Source organism: Eriocheir sinensis, chromosome 21, assembly GCF_024679095.1.
Source record: "Eriocheir sinensis breed Jianghai 21 chromosome 21, ASM2467909v1, whole genome shotgun sequence".
Lineage (NCBI taxonomy): Eukaryota > Metazoa > Arthropoda > Malacostraca > Decapoda > Varunidae > Eriocheir > Eriocheir sinensis.
In genome coordinates, this window is record NC_066529.1 from 14,978,232 (window position 1) to 15,001,301 (window position 23,070).

At 43.5% G+C, this 23,070-nt stretch overlaps 2 protein-coding genes and 1 long non-coding RNA gene across 3 annotated transcripts in view; 2 read left to right on the forward strand and 1 right to left on the reverse strand.

The window, feature by feature from the left end:
* The first annotated feature begins 2,265 nt into the window (after positions 1 to 2,265).
* On the forward strand, positions 2,266 to 8,169 carry LOC127001724 (UPF0547 protein C16orf87 homolog). Its single transcript, XM_050866834.1, has 4 exons — positions 2,266 to 2,619; positions 5,397 to 5,696; positions 6,465 to 6,551; positions 7,182 to 8,169. The coding sequence occupies exons 1-4, from the start codon at positions 2,545 to 2,547 to the stop codon at positions 7,386 to 7,388; spliced, it is 669 nt and encodes a 222-aa protein (XP_050722791.1). The 5' UTR covers positions 2,266 to 2,544; the 3' UTR covers positions 7,389 to 8,169.
* A 1,678-nt stretch (positions 8,170 to 9,847) lies between these two features.
* LOC127001730 (uncharacterized) lies at positions 9,848 to 13,959 on the reverse strand. Its single transcript, XR_007755433.1, has 3 exons — positions 13,839 to 13,959; positions 12,257 to 12,337; positions 9,848 to 10,872 (listed from the first exon to the last, which is right to left on the reverse strand). It is a non-coding gene; the product is annotated as an uncharacterized LOC127001730 (long non-coding RNA).
* A 93-nt stretch (positions 13,960 to 14,052) lies between these two features.
* The window catches only part of LOC127001721 (exosome complex exonuclease RRP44-like), a 30,046-nt gene continuing 21,028 nt past the window's right edge, over positions 14,053 to 23,070 (forward strand). The window contains exons 1-3 of the mRNA XM_050866817.1: positions 14,053 to 14,213; positions 15,324 to 15,488; positions 15,649 to 15,806. Of these exons, the coding sequence (XP_050722774.1) occupies positions 14,148 to 14,213; positions 15,324 to 15,488; positions 15,649 to 15,806 (389 nt within the window). The 5' untranslated portion in view covers positions 14,053 to 14,147. The remainder of the gene's footprint in view (positions 14,214 to 15,323; positions 15,489 to 15,648; positions 15,807 to 23,070) is intronic.

Consider the following 23,070-nt stretch of genomic DNA (forward strand, 5'->3'; position numbering starts at 1 on the left):
ACCAGATGGAGATCCGTTTTGATACTCCCCTCTTGAAAGCGTTTAAGTTTGTTTTTGTTCAGGATTATTTTGTGGTTACCTCAGAAATCAGGATAATGTTTAGCTCCCGGTCGTTACAGAGGTGTTGGAATCTAGTGTCTGGTCCTCCCACAGCATCAATCATCAGCTCGGCCTCGAACCTACTCTCAGTGGTGTTGATATCGATGAAGGACCTGAGGAAGAGGGCGAGGGGGGGGGGGGATGATTTATCTCAGTGTTTGCTCTTTCCTATTTCCTGTTACCCTTGTGGGGGGGGGGGCTATAGCCCCCAAAATATTTTCTATATCGGCCTCAAAATGCCCCTAAAGGTGCTTTTTTTTTTTTCGCACCTGTGCATGCTCGCTCTGCTCGTCACCCTCCCTCTCCCCCCCCCCATCTCATGAAACTATGATGCCTCTAGCCCCCCAAAAAAATCTGCCAAAATTATGGGTCTGCTTCCGCTTTCCATCCGTTTATAAAGGTGAGCCTTGCCTCGGTTATTAGGTTGGCCGTGGTGTTTGCAGTTCATTTGGGAGTTTGGTTTCTGCTTGAAAGCATCGTAATCTCTCTCTCTCTCTCTCTCTCTCTCTCTCTCTCTCTCTCTCTCTCTCTCTCTCTCTCTCTCTCTCTCTCTCTCTCTCTCAAAGAAGAAGAAGAAGAAGAAAATGTAAAAGTAGTGTTGGGGATATACATTATAGTTGGGATTAGTTGCACGTGGCCTCGGTTTTTGTGACATTTGATTATATCACAGTTTACCTTCCCCAGGTTTTCCAAGGTATCCATTTATCGACCAGCCTGAAAGGGAGGATGAACAGCTGGGCAGTGACTGCCCCGGCGGGTATCGAACCGGAAAAAAACAGGAGAAATGAGTGGAGGAAAATAAATAAAGAGGGAAATACAATGAAATTTACAGCGGTAGAAAAGCCAAAAAGGAAAGAAAGTAATATCAAAGTTGAAGTATTTTGATGTTTAAAGCTACCGTAGAGCATATTAAGTAAATTTCAGTCATGCTTGTACAGGACTGGAAATGTTCTAAGAAGGGAGGAATGGTACGCGTTGCAACTTGCAAGTAGACCAATAAATATGGACGGCATTGTAATACATAGGAAGGCAGCGGAGAAAAAATTAAATTAAAAGTAAAGTTTTTCCAAGTAACACCAAGTAAATGAAACATGAATAACGTAAAAGGAGCAACAGGCATAAGCTAGGTATAGCATATGACTGGCAGATAAAAAGCTACATCTTTACCGTAGTTGTTATCGTGATGGAATTCAAAGGATATGATACTGAAGAACTTTTTTGGGGCTTTCGCATTTACTGACCCCTTTAAATGACCATAAATATTTTAACATAAACGTTCTCCGTATGTAGACTCGGGTGCACGGAAGCACAAGAAAATAAATACCAAGGAAGACTGCACCAGCAGGGACTTAGTAAATTGTATATATCGTAAACGATTCTTATAGTAATGAACAACCATAACTCTTCCTAACTAACCATAACTTCCAATGGAATGTGTGTAAAGCAAGAAAAAATCATTGTAAGTTCGTAATAATCCTTTTCAGGCGCGGTCAAAATCTAATGAAACTCACACTTAAGTTAGAGCTACTTATCCACACCTGTTAATTATTTTAGCTTCTATCATTTGCATGGACTTGCAAGTGTATGCGAAAGCCTACATAACGGTAGCAGTTGTATGAAAATAGATGCGAGGAAGCTAAACATCTGACAACTGCGAGCAAGCTTGGGAGCAAAAAAAAAAGGGAGTGGAAATCCAGTTATAAGTTCAAGAATTCCTTTTCACACAGTCCTACAGTTGGCTAATGCTAATCACTTAAAAAAAAATCGCATGCTGAAAATAATACCTTTGTTTTCTGCTTGAGTCTCTTTGACGTGGAGATGAGCAGGGCGTGGAGGTAAGCGTGGATAGATGCGGCTGGGCGGCGCGAGGCATCGGGCGGCGTGGCAGCGCGGCCCGCACGTCAATACCTCTGCGCCCTGTTTTCAATTATTGTATTGCTTATTGTATCAGTCTCTAGTGTTATGCAATAATTACATAACGGCCTGCATTTTTTCCAGGGAAATAAATGAGAAAACAAATGGGCGAGAAAAAGATAAACAAATCGTCCCTCAGCAAAAATTGGAAATAATTCATAATTCAATCAGAGAATGTTCGGATGTTAGGATTTTAATCATATGCACAATGCACATTTGTGGCACGCTGTCGCGATGGACGGACGTGACACACATGGGTTACGAGGACCTAAGTACCCAGCAAACAAGCCCAGGGGAAATATTTAGGCCATAGGAAGGGCCGGGCGGCGCATGATAATTAGTGTGTTGCAGGTGATTAGAATCGGACAAGGTGTAAACAATCACGATCATGGAGGATTAAAAAGGTGGAATATTGCAGCTCTTTGTTACGCATAATTACCTCCCATGACTCCCCGCCCTCAGCACACGCCTAGCTGACACAGGGAGGGCCAGAGTGGGCTTGGAGGCAGTGAAATAAGCCCACAACCGTCCATGAGTAGCTGCGTGATGCCTCCAAAAGGGCTCGGAAAGGCGGTGAGCAAGAAGTGTCCAGACTGCAGGAAACAGGTAAGGCCTTTTGTCTCGCCTCCTCCCAGGAGGACGGTGAATCTTTCTCATTGGATTCCCGGCGTGTTCTCTGGGTTCTGGCGGGTGTGTGAGGGTGTATAATTATCAAGGCTGCTGCTCGCTGTTATCCATTTCTGAGCCACGTCGACCGTCAACACTCAGGTACACGCAGCAGCGGCGGGAGGCAGGCGCTGGGCCACTTCCAGGTGTTTACATCATTTTCTGGTATTTCTGAGTGTTTTACTGTCGTGCTGTTGTGTCTTGTACGGCCTGGAGGTGTGCTGGTTCCTGTATACCAGTAGAGTGTCGTATAGATGAAAGTGGGCTGGTGAGAGGCTGATGCTGAGCATGGGATGGTTGCGTGAGGGTGAATCACGCTGGCACCGATGCAATAATAATGTTTGTTCCCATTTGCTTGTTCCTCGCGTTACAGTGATATTTAGGTGAATTATGTGCAGCTGTGAGCGTGCTGCTGTGCTGGTAGCCATGTTTCGTCAGGGACTTGGGGAATGTGAGATGTGTGCCAAGTATTATGGATGATCACCCTCCATCACTGATAAACCTCTCCCGTGACCCATTTTGGCGTAGGAATGTAGGAAGACATTTGGAAAGGTGTCCTAAGGAATCTTAGTTAGCTCAGAGCCTTAATGAATTAAATCAGTTAATTATAGCCTAAGAAATATTACCAGTGTCAGCAAGAGAGCAACTTCTAGAAGTGCAAGAAGGCTGTGAGATGGAAGCTCACCATTTTGTAATATAAATCTGTAAAAATCCTATAAGGCTTATCACTTTCATTAGTATTTTATAAACCTTTAAGGTGAGTTCACAGATCATGTAGTAGCATATTTCTTAAAGTATTTATCTACAGTCTATGCGTGTAATGACTTCTGAAGTATTAATCTTTCCGTGGTTTATTTATTATACTTAGTAGTAGTTGCCGTTGGCAAAGGTTTATCATAGATCCCTATAAATTATCAATGGTAAGAGGTAATCTTGTACAATTTTGAAAGTAGAATACAGATCAACACACAACAGAACATCTCGGACACATGTTACTTTAAAGTTAATGCAGAACCTAAGGTAAATAGAATTACACCCAATTCAAAATTTCAAAGCAAGGCCACCATCAAACCTATGCTCCACGTTTTCTGAAATTAATGAAGACCCACATAAACCAAACACATACCATATATAACTTATCATTGTATTGAGTAATCTAATGCAACTATAATAAATAGCAACCTATTGACTTGAAGCAAGGGGCCGAAGAGACCGTCGCAGATAGGAAGCTAAAGTAGAAGTGGCGAGCAGCCATAAAATCGATTTGGAGATTCTGTACCGATTCAATTTCTACTCTCAATATTGTAGAAAATTACCTCCAAAAAAATAAGCTTAACTTATAAATTATTTCAGAACTCCCCATATCTCATTCTGGAGGATTAATTTGTTCTGATATCCATTACTGTTGTAAATCACTTGTTTCAGATTAGGTTTAGTTAGTTTTGTTATGTTACTTTATTCAGGAATTAAATACAGACAGGGTGCTGGAGGTAATGTTAGATCTGAGTTGCAGGAATGAATGAATAATGTGATAGTTAAAAAGAGGGCTGGGAGAAGGGAAGTGTGAGAAAATAGTAAAGGTAGTAAGTAAGGGTGTATGCTATAGCTGCACATGGCCTCGGTACTCATCTCCATCTCTCATTAGCCCTTGAGCCTGTGGTGGACAAGAACACATCACCCCAGGAAACACGGCAGATGTGACATCCAGGCTACTTTGGTTTACCTTCCCCAGGCTTTTTTAGCTACCCAGTTATTTGGCAGCCCAAAGAGAAGGATGAACAGATGAATAATGGCTGCCCACCAACTGCCCAGGCCGGGATTCGAACCTGGGCCATGCTTTTTTTTTTAGCTAGACGTTCCTAAGGCCTGGAAAATATCCCACCATTGGGAGAAGTTGTCTTGTAGTGGATTAGTAATGGTTGAAGAAAATGGTGATGAATATAAGCTGCCATCAGCATAATGTAATTCGCATTCTTATTGGATGGAATAAAAATGACCTGCCAAAAGTTTTAAAATGTCCTGCATGAAGCAATAGGAAAACATTGGTCATTGGACAGATCACCCAGTGAAATAGGCACCAGCACTGTCCAGATATATGTAATACCAATTAAGTGACAAGTCTGCAGAATCATGATTATTTATATCAATGGAAAGAAAATAATTACCTTTATGGTCTATTTTTATGAATTAACATCATACAGTAAAACCTGTTTGTGGTCTTTCATGCTGCATCTGCATTTTTATCAAGCTGTCTTATTATTCCTGTTACTTTGGACTTTTTCGTTGAATAAGGAGTTAGTGACTGCATTACAAGGCTTAATGCTTCTGTATGACTTTTGTGTATACAGAGGTGTAACACAAACATGCTGGAACAGAAAAGTAAAATCAGTATTTATCTCTGTATTGTAGTTGGCTCCAATTTCAGGATTTAACTCAATGTTTTCTGTAATAGTATGTCTAGTATGTTTTTTTTTTGTTTGTTTGTTTGTTTTTAAGCTAACTCTTATTTATAGGGAAGGCAACAGTATATTGCTAGAACCTGGGTAATGTGACCTTCAATCATGCTGCTTAAACTAACAATGACTCTACTGCTACTGACAGTGGTCTCACTACTGCCATTGTGGACATCATTACCAAATGTATTTCAGTAGAGGCTTGATGCTAAAGGTAACTTTAATTGGAACTTCCTCTGAGAATAATATTGGCCTCTTCCCTAGGTACCAGTAGCCACAAAACACTGTCAGTGTGGGCATCAGTTCTTTGAGGAGCGCCGGAGGTCCACTGCTTCCAACACCTCAGAAATAGAAGAATTGGAGGAAGGTGCACAAAAGGACATGAAGCCCAGCCGGGGCTCTGCCTCGTCCAGCACAGGTGGTGGGGCTGTGGGTATTGGGGCTGGAGCAAGCAAAACAGAACTTGGCTCACCAGCTCCTGAAGGGAAACGGCGCAGCGAGAGAGTCAAGAGAGAGAAACCAAACTTTTATGATGCCCTGGAATATGACAACCAAATGAGGAAGGTGGGTGGGTTTTGTCCATGGGTTGATTAATGCATCTTTTAGATTGAACACATATATAGGTACCAGACATCAAACACCTTTGGTGCCTCAGAATATGAGTCAAATGAAGAATACTGTCCTTAAATAAGTTTATTCTTTTGTCAATCTAACATTTTTACCACTATGCTGTTTATATCAAACTCACTACATGGTGAATACTTATGCAGTATAAAATATAATAATGTAGTATGTGTGATTCTACTTTAGTCCAATTATCATGAGCCATAACTTTCATTTCGTTGCTACAATATATGGTACTATTTTACTAGCCTTAACTTTGGCAGTATGGACTTGTCCCTTCATCAGCTGGTGATCACTTCACCTACAATCTATCTATCTAACAATATCTCTGACGCCCTGCTCCCTTGCGGGAACTTCCCTCCAGGGGGTGGCCGCAGCAGAAGTGTCTCCGTCTCTCCCTGTTCTGGCACTCCATCTCAGCACATTCAATCCTACTTCCAACTCTCGCTCCAATACTCACTCACCCTTACTTCACTTACAATGAATTTACAAAAGCAGCAGAAGGAACTGATTAAATATTTGAAGGAATGGAATGGTGGAAGGTTGGGGGATAAGAAAACAGCAGTCAGCATAGTGTTTAGAAAGAGACCAGTAAAGATCTGTTAGTACCACCATTTTAAGGGAGCTCTTAGGACCAGGTGATTCAGTAGATAAGATTTCAATGTAATAAATATACCCTGTACAATTACTGTGTTCTCTAACTTTCAGGCTCGCAAGGAGAGGCAAAAGGAGGAGCCACCAAACCCCACCGGCCGTGTGAAGAGGGAACGCAAGGTGAAAAACAACTCGGAGCCGGTCAGTGTTGTGGCACTGAGGTGCAGGGGCAACCAGGTGTCCGGGAGGCGCCCATGGTCACCTCTCATATCACAGTGCATTTGTGAATGCTTTATTTGACTTTGCCTTCATGGAGGAGTAATTAAAGATGCATACAACTGCATGCTTTCTGGGGTGTTCAGGGAGTGCCTTACCAAGTGTTTTGTGTTGCTTTCATTGTATAGGCAGCATGTAGTCTCCATAGTGTATGTTAAAACAGTACCAGATAAGAAGGAACAAGTGCTATTAGTTTTTATCAATCATAACACGTTTCTCACACAAAAAATACATTTTTAACTACCCCAGGCAGTAAATGGCCTTCTACAATGTGACAGCCAGACAGTGGAAAGTATTGTTTTGCATGTAAAATATGTAGAATGACCAAGGTCACATAGCATCCAGTAGCATTTTTGTTTCATTACCTGCCAACCACATTCTTTACCGTAAATTCTCCCTCTCTCTCTCTCTCTCTCTCTCTCTCTCTCTCTCTGTTATGGAATTCTACAGAATCAACGTTGGACGTTTGTCAAGATTTGTTTGGCTAGCACAGCTGAAGGTTAAATGTAACGTGCAAGTGACTGCAAAATGCTTGACATTTACCATAATTTTCAGGAGGAGGATGAAGATGAGGAGCCAGTGAAGGAAAAGAAAAAGAAGAAAAAGAAGAAAAACAATAACAATGGGGAGAAGAAGGAAGAGGAAATAGATGAGGACATCATGACGGGCATCAGTCCTGAAAAGGAGCGCCAGTATTCTATTGTCCTCTCAGACATAAACTTTAAGCTTGGACTGAACAACCCAAAATTTATTAAGATATAAAGCCACTCATTTGATTTAGATGTAAGATGCAAAGTCACTCAAGACTTATACTGTATAATATGTTTCCATGTTTTTAATAAGTTTCAGTTTTTAACAGTGAGGACTTCTTATGATTAGCATTTTCCTTTCAGCCTACAACTTTGTCTTGCCAACCTCCCCTTTACCCATTATTTAGCTACCTCTTTCTTTACCCCTCTTCTACTTGTCAGTATCACTACTCAAGCAATCCCATTACTACAGATACAATCTTTATCCAAGCTAAACTTTGTGCACCAGTTTCCTGAAATTACCTGTTGGAGGTGTGTGTGACAAATTTCCATTTGCTCCATGAAATTCATCTCTGGCTACTTGTTCCCTTTTTATCCCAATCTTCATTCTCAAATATTCTAACATTTTGCCTTCCCCTCATCTTGCAGCCACCACATGTACCCTGCTTATCATCCATCTTCCATTGTAAATACACCCATCCTTGTACATATAAGGTTCACTGCCTAGCCATATGCATGTGGCTGTTATGATGAGTGTGCAGCCGCACAGTGATTTATTTTCACTGAACATTTACTTTGTATTCGTTGGAAATCATGAGATTTACAATTGTTTTTGTAATTATCCTACTTCATCATTTTTCTCACTAATTATAACCTAGGTATGTACCAGTACTTAGCTTTAGAGCAATTACTTGAGTATTGCTTATTTTTGTATTATAAATGAAACTAGTACAAATGAGTCGATATAAAAGGCTATTATTCTTACATGTATAGAATAAATTCACATAAAGACACTATATGGTATTTTTTCAGTCAATCAGTCATTCACCGAGTGGGCGCATCGCCTAGCCCACCCTCTGACACCAACCCCAAGGGTTCCTCTGGGCAAGTCTCCATGCAGGCCCCCTTCAAATCCCAAATACTTCATGGTAGGGTCATTCAACTTGCTCAAGCCATGAATTTGTAGGCTTCTGCTTGATCTCCTCCACTTTGGATTGTCTCCTACAGAAACAACCCAGTGAGCAAGGTTGACTTCTAGGTAGTGCACCACATGCCTGTATAACTCATTGACTATGCAGGTAATAGGCCTCAATTTGGTCTCACTGCAATCGCCAATGTGACACTCATTTCAGCGATATCCCGTGATTCTGCATAGACACTTATTACCAATTCGCCTCACGTCACTATTCAGTGTCCATGTCACACATATCCATAAAGTAAGACAGGATGGAGTACAAGCGACTTGAAGATCCAGATCTTTATCCTTCTACACAGGTCTCGACAACACCATATACATACTCATGCTGAATGAGTGTGACAAGCTAATCCATCATAAGAATTTTTTGAAACTTGTTCTTCACTACATTACCAAGGTATGTGAAATTTTCCAGGATGTTATTGTCCTTGATAAATGCATGAACAGACAATAGTCTCATCTAGTAACCCTCCAACCACCTGTACCTTGGTCTCAGCCTAGACAACCTGGAGTCCCACAGGTTTCATGAATATTAGCAGATGAAAGTGGCATGGGAATTTCCCTCAAGGGGGTGGCTGCAGCAGCAGCATCTCTAACTTTCCATGTTTGGGCACTCGGCCAACGCAATCCCTTGTTTACCAACTCTCCCTCTCCAATATGTGTCCACTTTATTTAACTTCTTAACTGGTAACCTGACAAAGGAATTCCAGATGCACTCTACTTAACAAGCAAGGTACTCCTTAAGTTTTCAAGTGATAATATATATACAGTGGAACCTCGGAATACGAGTAACTTAGTGTACGAGTAAATTAGAATACGAGCATTTCAACTCGTAAAAAATCGATTTAGAGTACGAGCGATAAACTAGAATACGAGCAAATGTGAGGAAATGGCAGGCATCCGCCTGTGACTGTTTTGAAAATCCCGCGCCGCGACTGCAATCTCGTGGCAGCCGCCCAAGTTATTGGTCGGCCGAGCACATGTACACAGTCAGTGTTTGTCTGAGGCTGGGCGGGTGAACCGACGTGCTTTCTGATCACTTCTTTGAGTATTTTCACCCACATAACACACAATGGCGCCCAAGAGGAAGACAGGTGCCACTGAAGGCAGTGAGAGAAGGAAAAAAGGATCAATAACAATAGAAGATAAGAAAGAGATCATTGAAAAGTCTGAAAGGGGTGTTTGTGTGTCTCAGCTCCTCCTCCCCACCTCCACATCAAGCCCATGAAGTCTTCAATTTATCAACATAAAGGTAAGTTAATGTATACGAAGTTGTATTGTTTGTGTAATTCTAAAAAAATATACCTATATATTTAATTTTTTTCAAAATTTTTTGGGCCTGGAACGAATTAAGTGGAACTCCATTAATTTCAATAGGAAAAGTCGTTTTAGAATACGAGTAAATTGGTTTACGAGCTCGGTCTTGGAACGAATTAAACTCGTATTCCAAGGTACCACTGTATATAGATATAGATAGATAGATAGATAGATACAGATAATATATAAACTTTATTAATGACAAAAACCAGCTGTATAAATCCTTATCTTGATAAAAACTACAGAATAAGGAATGAACTGCCTTCAAATATAATTTGACACTGGTTATCTTTATCATTTAATAATCTTCAGTTATTAGACAGTAATGTTTCCCATACAGTGGAGAACATCTGCATTCCTATTACAATTGAAACTTGCAAGCTTCTAAAAGTCAAGTGTGATGAACAAGCATCCATGCCAAAATTTCTCAACAACAGCTATTGCTTCAGAGCTAATGACAAAGATTACCAAACATGAATAGTTATACTGGAGAGATGTTTATGCTTCTTACTTCTTTCATTTCCCCTCCAGACAAGCCTTTATTGAGCAAGGAACACCAAAAATATTCATATCCCAAGGGAGCCATCACCAGCCACAGTCCTTCAAGGTACTTGAATAATATAAATCAACTTTCCAAGACAAAAAATATCATTGTAGTGAAACGGAGAGGCTCCAAAACCCACTTAGCTGCAGGTACCTCTAGCTGACTGGTAGCATTGTCTTTCCATTTGGCCAATCAAGGTTTGATCCCTGGCAATGGAAAAATGCTTTTCCCCTTATCAGGCAAGATAAATTTCTTGTGTTTTGAGACTTATAATGTGAAAGTAAGATATACCTACATATATAGCAAGTTCTCATTAACAATAACTTTCCAGAAATCCTTAAATTAATTAACGTCCATGAATGTTTGATAGAAACTTTTGTCCTCCCTTAAATTGTCAAATCACTGTGCAAATTGTATATATTATAGTACATTATTGATAAAGTAAACTACACATTTTTACACACACAAGCTCTCATTAATGCACACTGTACAGTTATCATAGTCCTTGCATATCACTGCTCCTTCTTCCCTTGCATTAAGCTCTTAAAGAAGCTTGCATGTGCTTCTCGTATGTTTTCTTTAAGCTTTTGCGTTCCCTCTTGGTCTGTCTGCTGGAAGAGTGCTGCCCTCTCTTGTGTTAGATCACCTATCAACTCATGCCTGCAACAAGTCAAAGGATACAAATTTGCTCACTGCATATATATACTAATTTTTCATGGCAAGTATCTTATTAGTCTTTTAAAAGCAGGTAAAACATAAATATTGCTCCCAAGAAATGGCATTAGAGTGGTTTGGGGCCACACATTCTGTCCACCCATATGTATGCAGACAAATAATGTCAAGGTGATGAACAAGAGAAAATATTACACTAGAATAACTATTTCAACCATCTAGTATCAGTAAACCAGAGAGAGAGAATTGACATAGATATTCAGACCACACAGACCCTATAGTCCAGAGTAGGTGGTCTCTCCATAAATCTAAAAGAACTTCAATAAATGGTCACCAAGATTGCATTTCTGCAATAGCAAATATTAAGATGAAGTGACAGTCCGAGTTTGTTTTTAAGTGAATCAGTCATGTTGCACTGATGCACTGTAGGTGGTAGTTTATTCCATTCTCGTGCTACAACATTGGTGAGGAAAAATTTGGTGGTCAGAGTTTGTCTGTTTACATTTAGGTTTTGTGACATTATTTCTTGTTCAAACTATATCATCAATCATACACAATTTGAATTTATCCACATATGTAAATCCATTAGTATTCTGAAATATTTGATCAGTTTTCCTTGGATGGCAATGTTTCTCGAGAGAACATGTTGAAATGAAAGCCTTTCATCGAAAGATTTGTTGTGCAAGAAAGAAACCATCTTTGTTGCCCTGCATTGAACCCCTAATTTAGCAATGTCCTTTGCATGATGGAGAAACCAAAACTGTACACATATTCCAAGTGGTCTGACTAAACTACTGTAAAGTGGTAATATTACATCTTTACTCTTGAATGAGAAATTTCTTAATGAAGTCCAACATTCTGTTCGCTTATTTGCTGCATCAATGCACTGGTGTAAGAATTTAAGGTTTGATATGACTTTGACACCCAGGTCCTTAACACACTCTAGTCTAGGCTATTGTGTTTCACACCATACATTTCATAATCAAACCTATTTTCTGTTTCAACTTGAAGAATTTGACTTACCTAAGTCACACGGCATCTCCCATCTATCAGACTAAGTTGAAATTCTAAATAAATCTTCTTGAAGGTTTTGCTTGTCTTGATCTGGGAGGACAAAGTTTCTGATCTTTGTGTCACCAGCAAAGTTTGTAATGAAATTATTGAACCCAACATCAACGTCATTGATGTAAATTATGAACAGCAATTGGCCATGAATTGAGGCTTGAAGGAGAAAAAAAGAGAAAGTGAGAAAATATGAACAGCAGCAGTCAAATTAATTTATCCTGCTCACAATATCAAAGGAGTGCTAAGGAATAGGTACCAGAATATATTACCAAACTACCCATCTTTACAGTCCACACATACTGCCCACCTGAATGTGTAGACAAGAGACATCATGGCTACAGCACCCCCAAGGAGGATGGGCCTCCTGAACTTGGAAAATCCAGACGTCCTACAAGGCAAGAGGAGCTCATAGAAAAAAAAAAAAGTTGAAATTATAGTATTGGTCAAGTTCAGCTAATCAAGATGCAGTAAATTTTGTAACTATCTAGTCTTCCCACTTTAGTTAGCACTATGTACATTTGTTTTCAGAACAAAAATGCTTACCTATTTGAGGGGTCAAAAATTACCGGAGCAGAAGTTATTAGTACATTAAATTTTCTGGTACAAGCAGTAACCTCTTAATTTAGTGGAAGAATTTGAGCTTCCCCTTTCAACTCGACATTTCTATTAATTAAAACTTCCAGTAACTGTTTTGTTAAATATCTTGCAAAATATGATGTGTTATTGAAGGAAATGCTTAGTTTTCTTGCAATCTTTTTCCCTACTTGTTGTCGGGGCAGAACAGACCACCACTGGACCCGTGCGCTGCCTTACCTTAGCCTGTTAAACTAGCCTTAAACCTTAATCTAACGGACATATCACCGCTAAAGTAGTAAACCATCACAGCTAAAATGCTAATCTAGCACTGCTTAGGAAAGTAACCTATCAGTACTAAAATATTAACCAGTCACATATAGGGAAGTAACCCATCACCACTAAAACATTAACCTGCTGAACTTGAAACGACCAAGTTTTGTCTTTGCTATACTTCCCACATGACCTCTGTGTGTAACGAAACACACGAGAAATTAATCCAGACAAGGAAAGATTTTGCCGGCGTCAGGGATTGAACCCACGACCAGCAAGATGGGAAAGTCACTCCTAAGTCGGGTGAGTTATGGGAGGCTCGCCCATCAGGTGGGTCTCGGCACCATACTGTCACATACAGCAACGTAACCTATCACAGCTAAAATATTAACCTGTTACATGTAAGATAGTAACCAGTCACCACTAAAATCAGCATCATAGTGGCCATCATGACAATGTATAACTACTGAACAAAAAGTTGGCTGAAATTTGGGAAACAAATTGACATTTTATATTTCCAAAACATTTGAAGGGGCTCAAAATGCATATCTGCACTAGTGGCCCTAAACTTAAGTATTACGAGGCACTTCCATGAGGCAAAAAAATGAATGACTTGAGAAATTAGCAGCACCCCCACTGAATACACACAAGGCAGCCCAGGTGTGTGTGTGTGTGTAATTGAAACCATGGCACAATAATCCCAATGAAACATACACCCTATTACCTTAAAATTACTCCATATTTTGAGTATCTGCAGCACGTATCTACCCATATTCTAATGTGTGTATTCTAGTTAAGCGTGTTATGCCCATGTATAGGTGCCCAGCGCATTTATTATCAAGATGGTGTGTGTGTGTGTGTGTGTAATCGAGGCCACTTCACAATAATCTCAATGAAACTTATGCACTCAAATACCTTCAAATTACCACATATTCTGAGTGTCTGCAGCACGTATCTATCCCTCGTCTAGGCCTATGATCGAAAGCAGGTTGAATTCATGAGTGACAATGTTATCATCAATCAACAAGGGTGTTTTTTGTTACATGTTTAGAGGAGAGGTGCGGCGGGCGGCGCGGAGGGCCGGCAGAGGTAAACAAACAAGCCGTCTCCTCGAAGGGAACGCGCAGAACACGGATGGAGTTTAGTAAAAAGAAAAAGAACATCATATATTCCCAGGACAATAAAGTTCCTTCTTCAAATGTCTTCAAAGAATTCAGGGGGTGGAAAACAACGGTCTCGGACAGTGAAGAGCTACTCCGGTGTGCCGTTACAGAGGCGAAACTCCCGACCGTCAACACAACGTTACAACTCTCTCACATACACGTGCGGCCGAGCAGGGATTGCGGGCCGTCATGGGGCTGGTGGAAAGGAAGCTCAAGGTGTTCTACCGCAAAACCAAGAAGGGGAACATTTTGAAGGTGAGTCCTGTTAGTAAGGAACAGTGTTGGGTTTGTGGAGAAGGGGCGGGGGTCGGGTCCTTCCTGTAAACCCGTACTCGGCATGAATTTTAAAGTGTCTCATTTCTGTATTTGCTGGAACAACAGCATGAACCACTATCACAATAGAAAGGGCAGTGAAGAGTGGTGTTTTGAAAACTAAACTCTAGGCAGGAGGGGAAACAGCAAGTCTGGAGTCCAATTCATGATGCAGACATTCTTATTATGTCAGAAATAGCTGAAAGTCACCCACAAAATGACTGGTATGAAACATGTCCATCACAAATTCAAATTGGTATCTGGATCTGGATAATAATTCCCAGTGCACCAGCATAGGTGCATAACACGCATAAGTATACCTATGTGTAGAATTTCTCGATAGCTCGGTAAATCTTGGGAATAGCGGCTCCTAGCGGGTGCATGTTTAGGGCACAGTGTGGTGGTAATTACAACATTTCCAGCACGTACAACGGGGTTTTGACAAGTGGACAGGCGTGTTAATGTCACAAGGGGTGTATTTTTCCACGCTGGCCTCACGATTTCTTCCAAGTCGATGAGCCTGCGCTGAAAAATACACCCCTTGTGACATAAACACGCCTGTCCGCTTGTCAAAAACCCCGTCATACGTGCTAGAAATGTTGTAATTACCACCACACCGTGCCCTAAATGCGCACCCTCTAGGAGCCACTATTCCTAAGATTTACCAATAGCCCTAAAAGACAATATTTCGTCTCCATATTATAGTTAAGAAGAAAAAATACATGTTCCTGAAGCATATTTTGAAGGCGGAACTATTTAGAAGTAAACGTAAAGGCAAGCATAACAAGCATGTTTGAAATGTTGACCTGCATGTTTTTTTTAGTGTGAATCAGGAATGAGGGTGTGCTAGGCAACTATTTGATTAGGTTAGGATTCTATTTAGGGAAAATGGGTGACCTCGGACTCATTTTGGTTACTATCCAGATAAGTTTAGATTAAGCCTGGTTAGGTAAGTTTGTTTGATTATCAGAGATGATGCAACCCTGCATACACATACTTTTTAAAAACATTGCAAGCAGTGGTCATCTGTCCAACTCACCCATGCCCCTGTAGGTTGTCCGGGAACATTACCTGCGCGATGACGTATGGTGCAGCTATGAGGGCTGCGGTGAGTGTGAGTGTGAGCAGCCTGTCCTGGATGCACCAGACATCAATGACAGTACTCTGGTCCCTGAACCACACCTCATCATGATTGACACAAATGTTGCACTGCACCAGGTAAATAAACTGTTTTGTTTTTCCATCCACACCTACATACATAATGGAGATATACTTCAAAACTTTTTTTAAGAAAACTTAACAAAAGGCAGCACGTGGTATGAATTTTTCTATGTAGTTTGTTTGTTCATAATAAGTTTAACACTTCCTAACTCCTCAGATTGATGTGCTGTGTGATGATACCATATCAAATATAATAATTCCCCAAACTGTGATCGGGGAAGTGAGACACCGGTCACTCCCCATCTACAAGAGACTCAGAGACTTAATTGAAACATCCTCAAAGAAGTTTTATGTGTTCACAAATGAACATCACAGGTATCCATTCCTCTTGTTTAATGTGTAATATGTACCAGAAATTTTTATGTTTTCATATACATATATAAATAGGATGGTTTCTTATTTTGATATACTGATCTCCTACAGTCATATACTATATATAGCGTATTAGCTTTTTTTTCTGGCATTACAATTATCCTTGATATAGTAAAGTATATTTTAGTTAGTTTTCTCCTTTTAGTTACAGATGTCCATTATATTCAAAAGTAATATACAGTCATACCTCGGTTTACAAGTTTAATTTGTTCCGGAATTTGGCACGCAAACCAAAATGAACTTACCCATTTAAATCAATGTGAATCCCATATCCAAAAAATATATTATTACTAACTTAAAAATCATTTTAAATGTTATTTTCTGCAGAATAAAAGTAATTTTACTAACAAATAGCAAAGATGAATAATATTGATAATATAGTATAATATTATAAATAATATAAATAACATACTATTTATAGTAATAATATAGCACTGAAAATACAAAGATCGCACACTAGAGCACAAACTTAAGCGGACACAAGCATGAGGGTGCTACCTCTGCGAGTGTACAGCGCGGACTGAAGGCGGGGTCACACTGGGCAGTTTCTTCCAACCGTTGGAGCTAGGAGCAACCGTGGTTGTCCATATTCCCAACCAAGAGCGAATTGTTGGTTTGGGTAAACACTCCTGTCCTCCCGTCTTTGGAGCCGTGATCGTACCCACAACCACTTCTTCCTTACATTTAACTGTAGCAACAAGCCCATAATTTGAGTAACAGCAGCACAATCCACAACAGCCCTTACTTTCACAAACGGCGCAATGTGGATACTGGGCAACTGGTTTGTTTACAATAATAATAATAATAATAATGATAGTTTTATTTCACCCAGTGGCATATATAAAAAAACAGGACAAGAAAAACGAACGAGATCGAACGAGATACAACTTAAAATTATATATGCATGTGCACGGCACACTTATGCACAATCTACACGTACAGAAGGCCCAGCCACTCCCACTGCATAGATCCACATACATAAGCCAAGCTCTGTCTGACGGAGGTGATGATGGCATGCCAAGGTTCCAGAGTTGGGTGCTGTTATCGGAAGGGATAACAAACAACAAGATAAATGGTTAGACACCAGTTTACTTTAAATAAAGTAGAAACCCCAAAACAGCCTCACAATCTGAAGTTTCCAACACGAAGGCTTCAGCAAGCCGAACTCAGCAATGACCCGTTGCACGGCTTCTTCCTCTTCTGGGCGTCTCGTCCTCTGAGTGGCAATGACGAGGCACCACAGCTTCGTCCTTGAAGTGGTGTTGACGTGGTAGGCGAGGGAGGCGCAGGAGGAGAAGGGGAGTCAGATTCACGACAGTAACGGGAGTCCAAGGCGTGGAGAGGGGAGAGGTAAGGCACCCAGAACGAGCTCACGGTATCTGAGTTAACCTGAGTGAGAGCAGGGCTTGGAACCGGAGTAGAATCAAGTGTTCAGAGCGAGGCCTGGCCGCTGTCTGACAAGGAAGGCGCTGGCGCCCACCAAGTTGCCTCCCACAGCGGGTTGAGAAGCCTCAGTGGTTCAGTCGACCGAGGCATCGAACAGCGTCAGGCGAACGAGCAGCGGAAGTGTAGCAGGTGGTTCACTGCGCCTCGGTAGTTGAACAGCTTCGAACGGCAAGATGCGGGCGGGCGGCAGGAGTGCCCCGGTCATTCGCCTGCTAAGTTGGTAGTTGCCCTCACACAGGCCCCCATACAAGAATCTAATCCAGGTAGATTCCACAAACAACTACCAAATGGAAAAGAAAAGAACATAAGCCAATAAACTAAAAACAGGTGGGAAACTGGCGAGGAAACGGGAAGAGTGACTTATGCAGGAAGTCTACTCAATAAATCGGGCCCCACATTATCCTTCCCGGCCATATGGACGACACGGTACCTGTAGGCCAGTAGATCCAAGGCCCATCTCAACACCCGGACGATGTCCTGCTGAATCGTTGAAGTACAGCCAGGCGGGGTGGAGAGTACATCCCGGTTGTCCATAAGTGGTTCATCGATGGGAAGTTCAGTGGAGCTGGCGTCAAGTGATGGCTCCTCCACTACGGGAACGGGGCTGACAAGAGGTCCTTTCATAGCTGGTGGAGACAAGGGTCCAACGAGGTCGATGGCAACTTGCGGAAGAGGTTCTGTAACGACAGGTGAGGGTTGGAGGGAGACAGGATGTACACGACCTCTCCCCGACATCCGTTGGCACTTATCACAGGAACGACAGTAAGCACGGATGTCGGCTCCTATACCTGGCCAGAAGAAATGTTGAAAGATCTTTATCTCCATCTTATGACGAGAGAAATGTCCGCCCAAGGGACTCTCATGGGCCGCGGAGAGGATGATTTGACGGGAAACCCATGGCACAACTAGACAGTGTTGGCCTACCTTATTGGAAAGCGGGGAGGTGAGGCACTTCCTGTAGAGAAGCCTGTCAAGATACAGGTAGTGGAAGGAGGACCTGTTCCTTGCATTGTCGAAGTGTCCAGATGAGGCTTTCTGCCGTATCGCTGCTAAGGAGGCACAGGAGGCTTGAAGCTGGGAGAAGTCTTGAGGGGTTACTGAAGGAGGTAGAGGTTCCGGAAGGACAAGCGGATGAGGCCTCTTCAACCTACCAGCACGGGTGGTAACGGCGTGTACCTTGATGGCTGCAGGGGACGTCGGAACAAGAGGAGTAGAAGTCCCTCGCGGTAACTTTGAAGATGAGGATGTTCTGGAAGAATCAGATGGAGATTGAGAAGAGTCAGGGTCATGGGGATCCCTTACCCCAGGGACGTTTCCGATGAGGGCCTCAACAAACTTAATAGGAGCTCTTACCACCTCAGCCCAACCAGTGAAGTAGGGACAGCTTAATTGGCACCTCACCACAGGAAACTTGTCCACACATCCTAGGTAGTCAGCAAGGGAGGCCTTTGGACAACTCTCAACATCTACATCAGGTAATAAGTCTTCAGAGACGATCACACAGGAACAGCCAGTATCCCTGATGATGTTGGAGCTCCAAGACCCGTTAATAGTGCCCAAAACGGAAAACTTCGGGACACTTTTGTCACTAAGGCAAAAGCCTACCTGATAGGATGGTTTAGCAGGTTCGACATCTTTGAAGGCACGGGGATTCTTCGGGCAGCGCGGACGTAGATGGCCTTCCTCCCCGCATTGGTGACACCTCAGGGTTGCTGTACTGGGCTGGGCAGAGGTCTTGGCGGAGGCTCCCGGGGAGGACTCTGAAGATTTCGTGGGCGAAGCAGCCTTAGAGGGGTCTTGGGAATTAGGAGAGGAAGCTTTAGGGTAGGCGTTGCAGGCAGACGACCAGTCGGCAAGTCTCACTGCGTCGGGAAGATGTTTCGGATGGCGCTCCTTGATGAAGATCCTCAAATCTGGGGTAAGATTAGTTAGAAACTGATCCAGGAGCATAAACTCCCGGAGCTCTTCATAAGTGCAGGGGATGTCAGAGGCTTCCAACCACACCTGGAACAACCGAGTCAGGTGGATGGAGAACTGCTGGTAGTTTCCCCCAACTCTAATCCTGGCGTGACGGAAGTCTTGACAATAGTTGTCCGCCGTCTTACTGAACCCCATGAGGAGAGCTTTCTTCAAAAGAGGGTAATCTTTGGTTATGTCAGCTGACAAGGAAGTATACAGTTCAGTGGCCTTACCCGTGAGGAGACAACCCAACCTCGCTGCGTAGCTATCCTTGTCGATCCGCAGAAGTTCAGCCACTCTTTCAAAGCGGACGAGGTAGTTGTTAATGTCCTCTCCCTCTTGTTAAGTGGGCAATTTCGGTCCTCTCACGTTCTCACAGGAAGGAGAAGCCGTTTTCCCCTGGGCGACGACACGGGCGAGTTCTATTTCGTTTTCTACTTGCATCTTTGCAAGTTGGAGCTCTCTCTCAGCAGCCCGCTCTTCTTTCTCAGCTAGGAGACGCTTTTCTTCCCTCTCAGCAGCTTGCTCTTCTTTCTCCCTCTCAGCCAGGAGGCGCTTCTCTTCTTTCTCCCTCTTAGCTAGGAGACGCTTTTCCTCTCTCTCAGCAAGGAGACGTTTTTCCTCTCTCAGCAGCTCGCTCGTCCCTCTCGATGGCTTGCTGCTGGACGACGTAGCGACTGAGATCCTCACCCTCCAGCCCCAAGTCTACAGCCTGAGCTTTAAACACCTCAAAGCTGGACATGATTAATATGGACAACAAAGCAAAAATATATAAACCCAACAGACAATGACACCAATAAGACCCAATAAAGAACAACAAAGAAAAATATCAATTAGAAGCATGAAACCAGACAAAGAACAAAACCCAACAACAAAACAAGACCAAGAAAATGCAACACAGAACCAAAACAAACGTGAAGAGCCAAAACACAAAAGGAAACAAGGAAGAAAACTTAGCAAAAAAAGGTACTAAGGGGCCTAGAAGCCCACCCAATACTCATACGAGTGATTGGGTGATAAGGGCAGCACGAGGGCTGAAAAAGTGCTATGGCAGCACCAAAAAAATCCCACCGTGGGCATACAACAGCCCAAAAAGAACGGTGAAGGATTAAACACTTACTTCCGGGCCACAGACAGCAAGTGGCGCGCAAAGGCGACTTAACAAGCCAACCCTTCCGATTAGCAGTCGACCCAATCCTGGCAAGGTCGCCACGTGTCAAGGTTCCAGAGTTGGGTGCTGTAATCGGAAGGGATAACAAACAACAAGATAAATGGTTAGACACCAGTTTACTTTAAATAAAGTAGAAACCCCAAAACAGCCTCACAATCTGAAGTCTCCAACACGAAGGCTTCAGCACACCGGACTCAGCAATGACCCGTTGCACGGCTTCTTCCTCTTCTGGGCATCTCGTCCTCTGAGTGGCAATGACGAGGCACCACAGCTTCGTTCTTGAAGTGGTGTAGACGAGGGAGGCGCAGGAGGAGAAAGGGCGTCAGGTTCACGACAGTAACGGGAGTCCAAGGCATGGAGAGGGGAGAGGTAAGGCACCCAGAATGAGCCCACGGTATCTGAGTTAACCCGAGTGAAAGCAGGGCTTGGAACCGGAGTAGAATCAAGTGTTCAGAGCGAGGCCCGGCCGCTGTCTGACAAGGAAGGCGCTGGCGACCACCAAGTCGCCTCCCACAGCTGGTTGAGAAGCCTCGGTGGTTCAGTCGACCGAGGCGTCGAACGGCGTGAGGCAAACGAGCAGCGGGAGTGTAGCAGGTGGTTTGCTGCGCCTCGGTAGTTGAGCGGCAAGATGCGGGCAGGCGGGCGGCAGGAGTGCCCCGGTCGTTCGCCTGCTAAGTTGGTAGTTGCCCTCACATGGCGTTCCCAGATTGTTCCACTCTTCTCCTCATACTGTATGCATCGTGGTGATGCAGCACGGCCAGACAGTTCATCCCGTGCCTGGTGAAGGCCAGGGATGAGCTAGTCCATTTAGGAAGCCCCAGAAGCCGCTTGAGGATGTCGTTATGACAGACCCTAAGACGGTTCATGGAGGCAGCCCTATACCGCGACCAGAGTGAGTTGCAGTAAGAGAGAGTAGTAGTGGCTCCTAAATAACTCTAACTTCACCTCCGTGCTGCAGAAGAAGAATTTCCTCAGCAGCGTGTTGCCGATGACTGAGCTTGGGGGTCTGCTTCTTGATGTCATCATCATCAGTCCTTTCCCTGTTGATGACATGGTCCAGGTATGTGAATCTATCCACAAATGTAAGTGCACTCCCACTTAACCACGATAATGACTGGTAGTCCACCCTGGAAGGTGGCGGCGGCACTACCATGAACACTGTCTTGGTGGTGTTATAGAAAATATCGTGCGAGGCAGCATACGCCTGACACACTCCAATAAGGTCCTGCAGAGCCTCCACTGTGGGCACAATCAGTACCATGTCATCAGCATAACTCATCCACTTATCATGCAAGTGGCAGCCTGTGCCTGTGTCACGCAGAGCAGCAGTGAGGTCATCTGTGTTGACGTTGTACAGGTAAAAAGACAGGATCCCTCCCTGGCGAATACCATTGGCTGTCTTAAATGGCAGCGAAGTGGAAGCCCCCCCTTTTACAGCAAATTCCTGGGTAGTGTACCAGTATACTAGGAGCTTGACAATGTACCCAGGAGTTCCCCTTACAAGCAGTTTATCAACCCTTCCCATCCGTGATGCAGATGTCGGCGTCACAGTATGGAAAGGGTCAAGAGGAAATGGAAGAGGATTAATCCTCTTGTAAAGCTCTCAATCCTCCTCTAACTTCCTCTTAATCCTCTTCCATTTCCTCTTAAGAGGTTTAGAAGAGGACTAACCCTTTCCGTACGGTGACACCGTCGGACGCTGACGTCGGCGTCGCCGGAGTGAAGGGGTTAACCAGCTTCCAGTAGTTCACTCTGTCAAAGGTCTTGCTGGCGTCAAGGAAGCAAAGGCAGACGGGTGAGCCCCTGGAAGTGTAGTACTCAATGATATTCTTCAATGTCCACACACACACACATCTCAGTGCAGTACCTTTTCTTGTAACTGAACTGATTGTCCAACGTGTTCAGGTAGGCCTCAAGGCGGTGCAGCACTGCCTTCTCGATCACTTTCGACAAGGCAGTCACAATGGCAATGGGCCTGTAGTTGCTAGAGAGAGCAGGGTTTTTAACCTTGCTCTTTAGCAAGGGGACTATTTGCACTGCCAAAACCTGAGAGGGTATGTATTGATGGCAGATGCAGGCATTGATAAAGAGGCAGAGCCAAGAGACCAGGCTGGGAGGTGCATATTTAAAGGCACCAGAGGGAAGCCCATCAACGCCCAGCACCTCGCTGTTGGAGAGGGTCCGCAGTATCTCCCTCAGTTCACTGTGGTCGACACTGCAAGAGCCCTCCAGCGTCACCCCGTGCAGCTCACTGCAGAGGGCCCTCTCACTCTCCACGTCTGCCACACAGTTCAGGGTACCCTCGAAGTGGTCACCCCACATGGTGGCAATGTCCTCCTCCCCCACTGCCTGATCCACCTGCAAGGGGAGCGTGTGAGAGTCGGGGACAAGGCTTGTAGGCCGCGCCAGAAGCCGGCTGTGTGACAACCAGCCAGCTGGGCAGCCAGCGCCTGTGCTCATAGGCAACCGACCTTGGTCGTGTGTGTCACACACCCAGAAAAATTGGAATTGCCAATTGCCCCTACCGCCAACGCGGTTGGAGGAAAAACGTCCAGTGTGACACGAGCTTGAGACCCCATTCCTATTGTTTTCCACTCTGCGTGCTCCTGTTTTGCAGCGAACAAAGGGAAC

Excerpts from the sequence above, each read along its gene's own strand:
- LOC127001724 (XM_050866834.1), top strand. The coding sequence starts at position 2,545 with ATGAGTAGCTGCGTGATGCCTCCAAAAGGGCTCGGAAAGGCGGTGAGC. Across the intron at positions 2,620-5,396 it reads GTCCAGACTGCAGGAAACAG|GTACCAGTAGCCACAAAACA; the intron begins GTAAGGCCTTTT and ends CCTCTTCCCTAG. Across the intron at positions 5,697-6,464 it reads ATGACAACCAAATGAGGAAG|GCTCGCAAGGAGAGGCAAAA; the intron begins GTGGGTGGGTTT and ends TCTAACTTTCAG.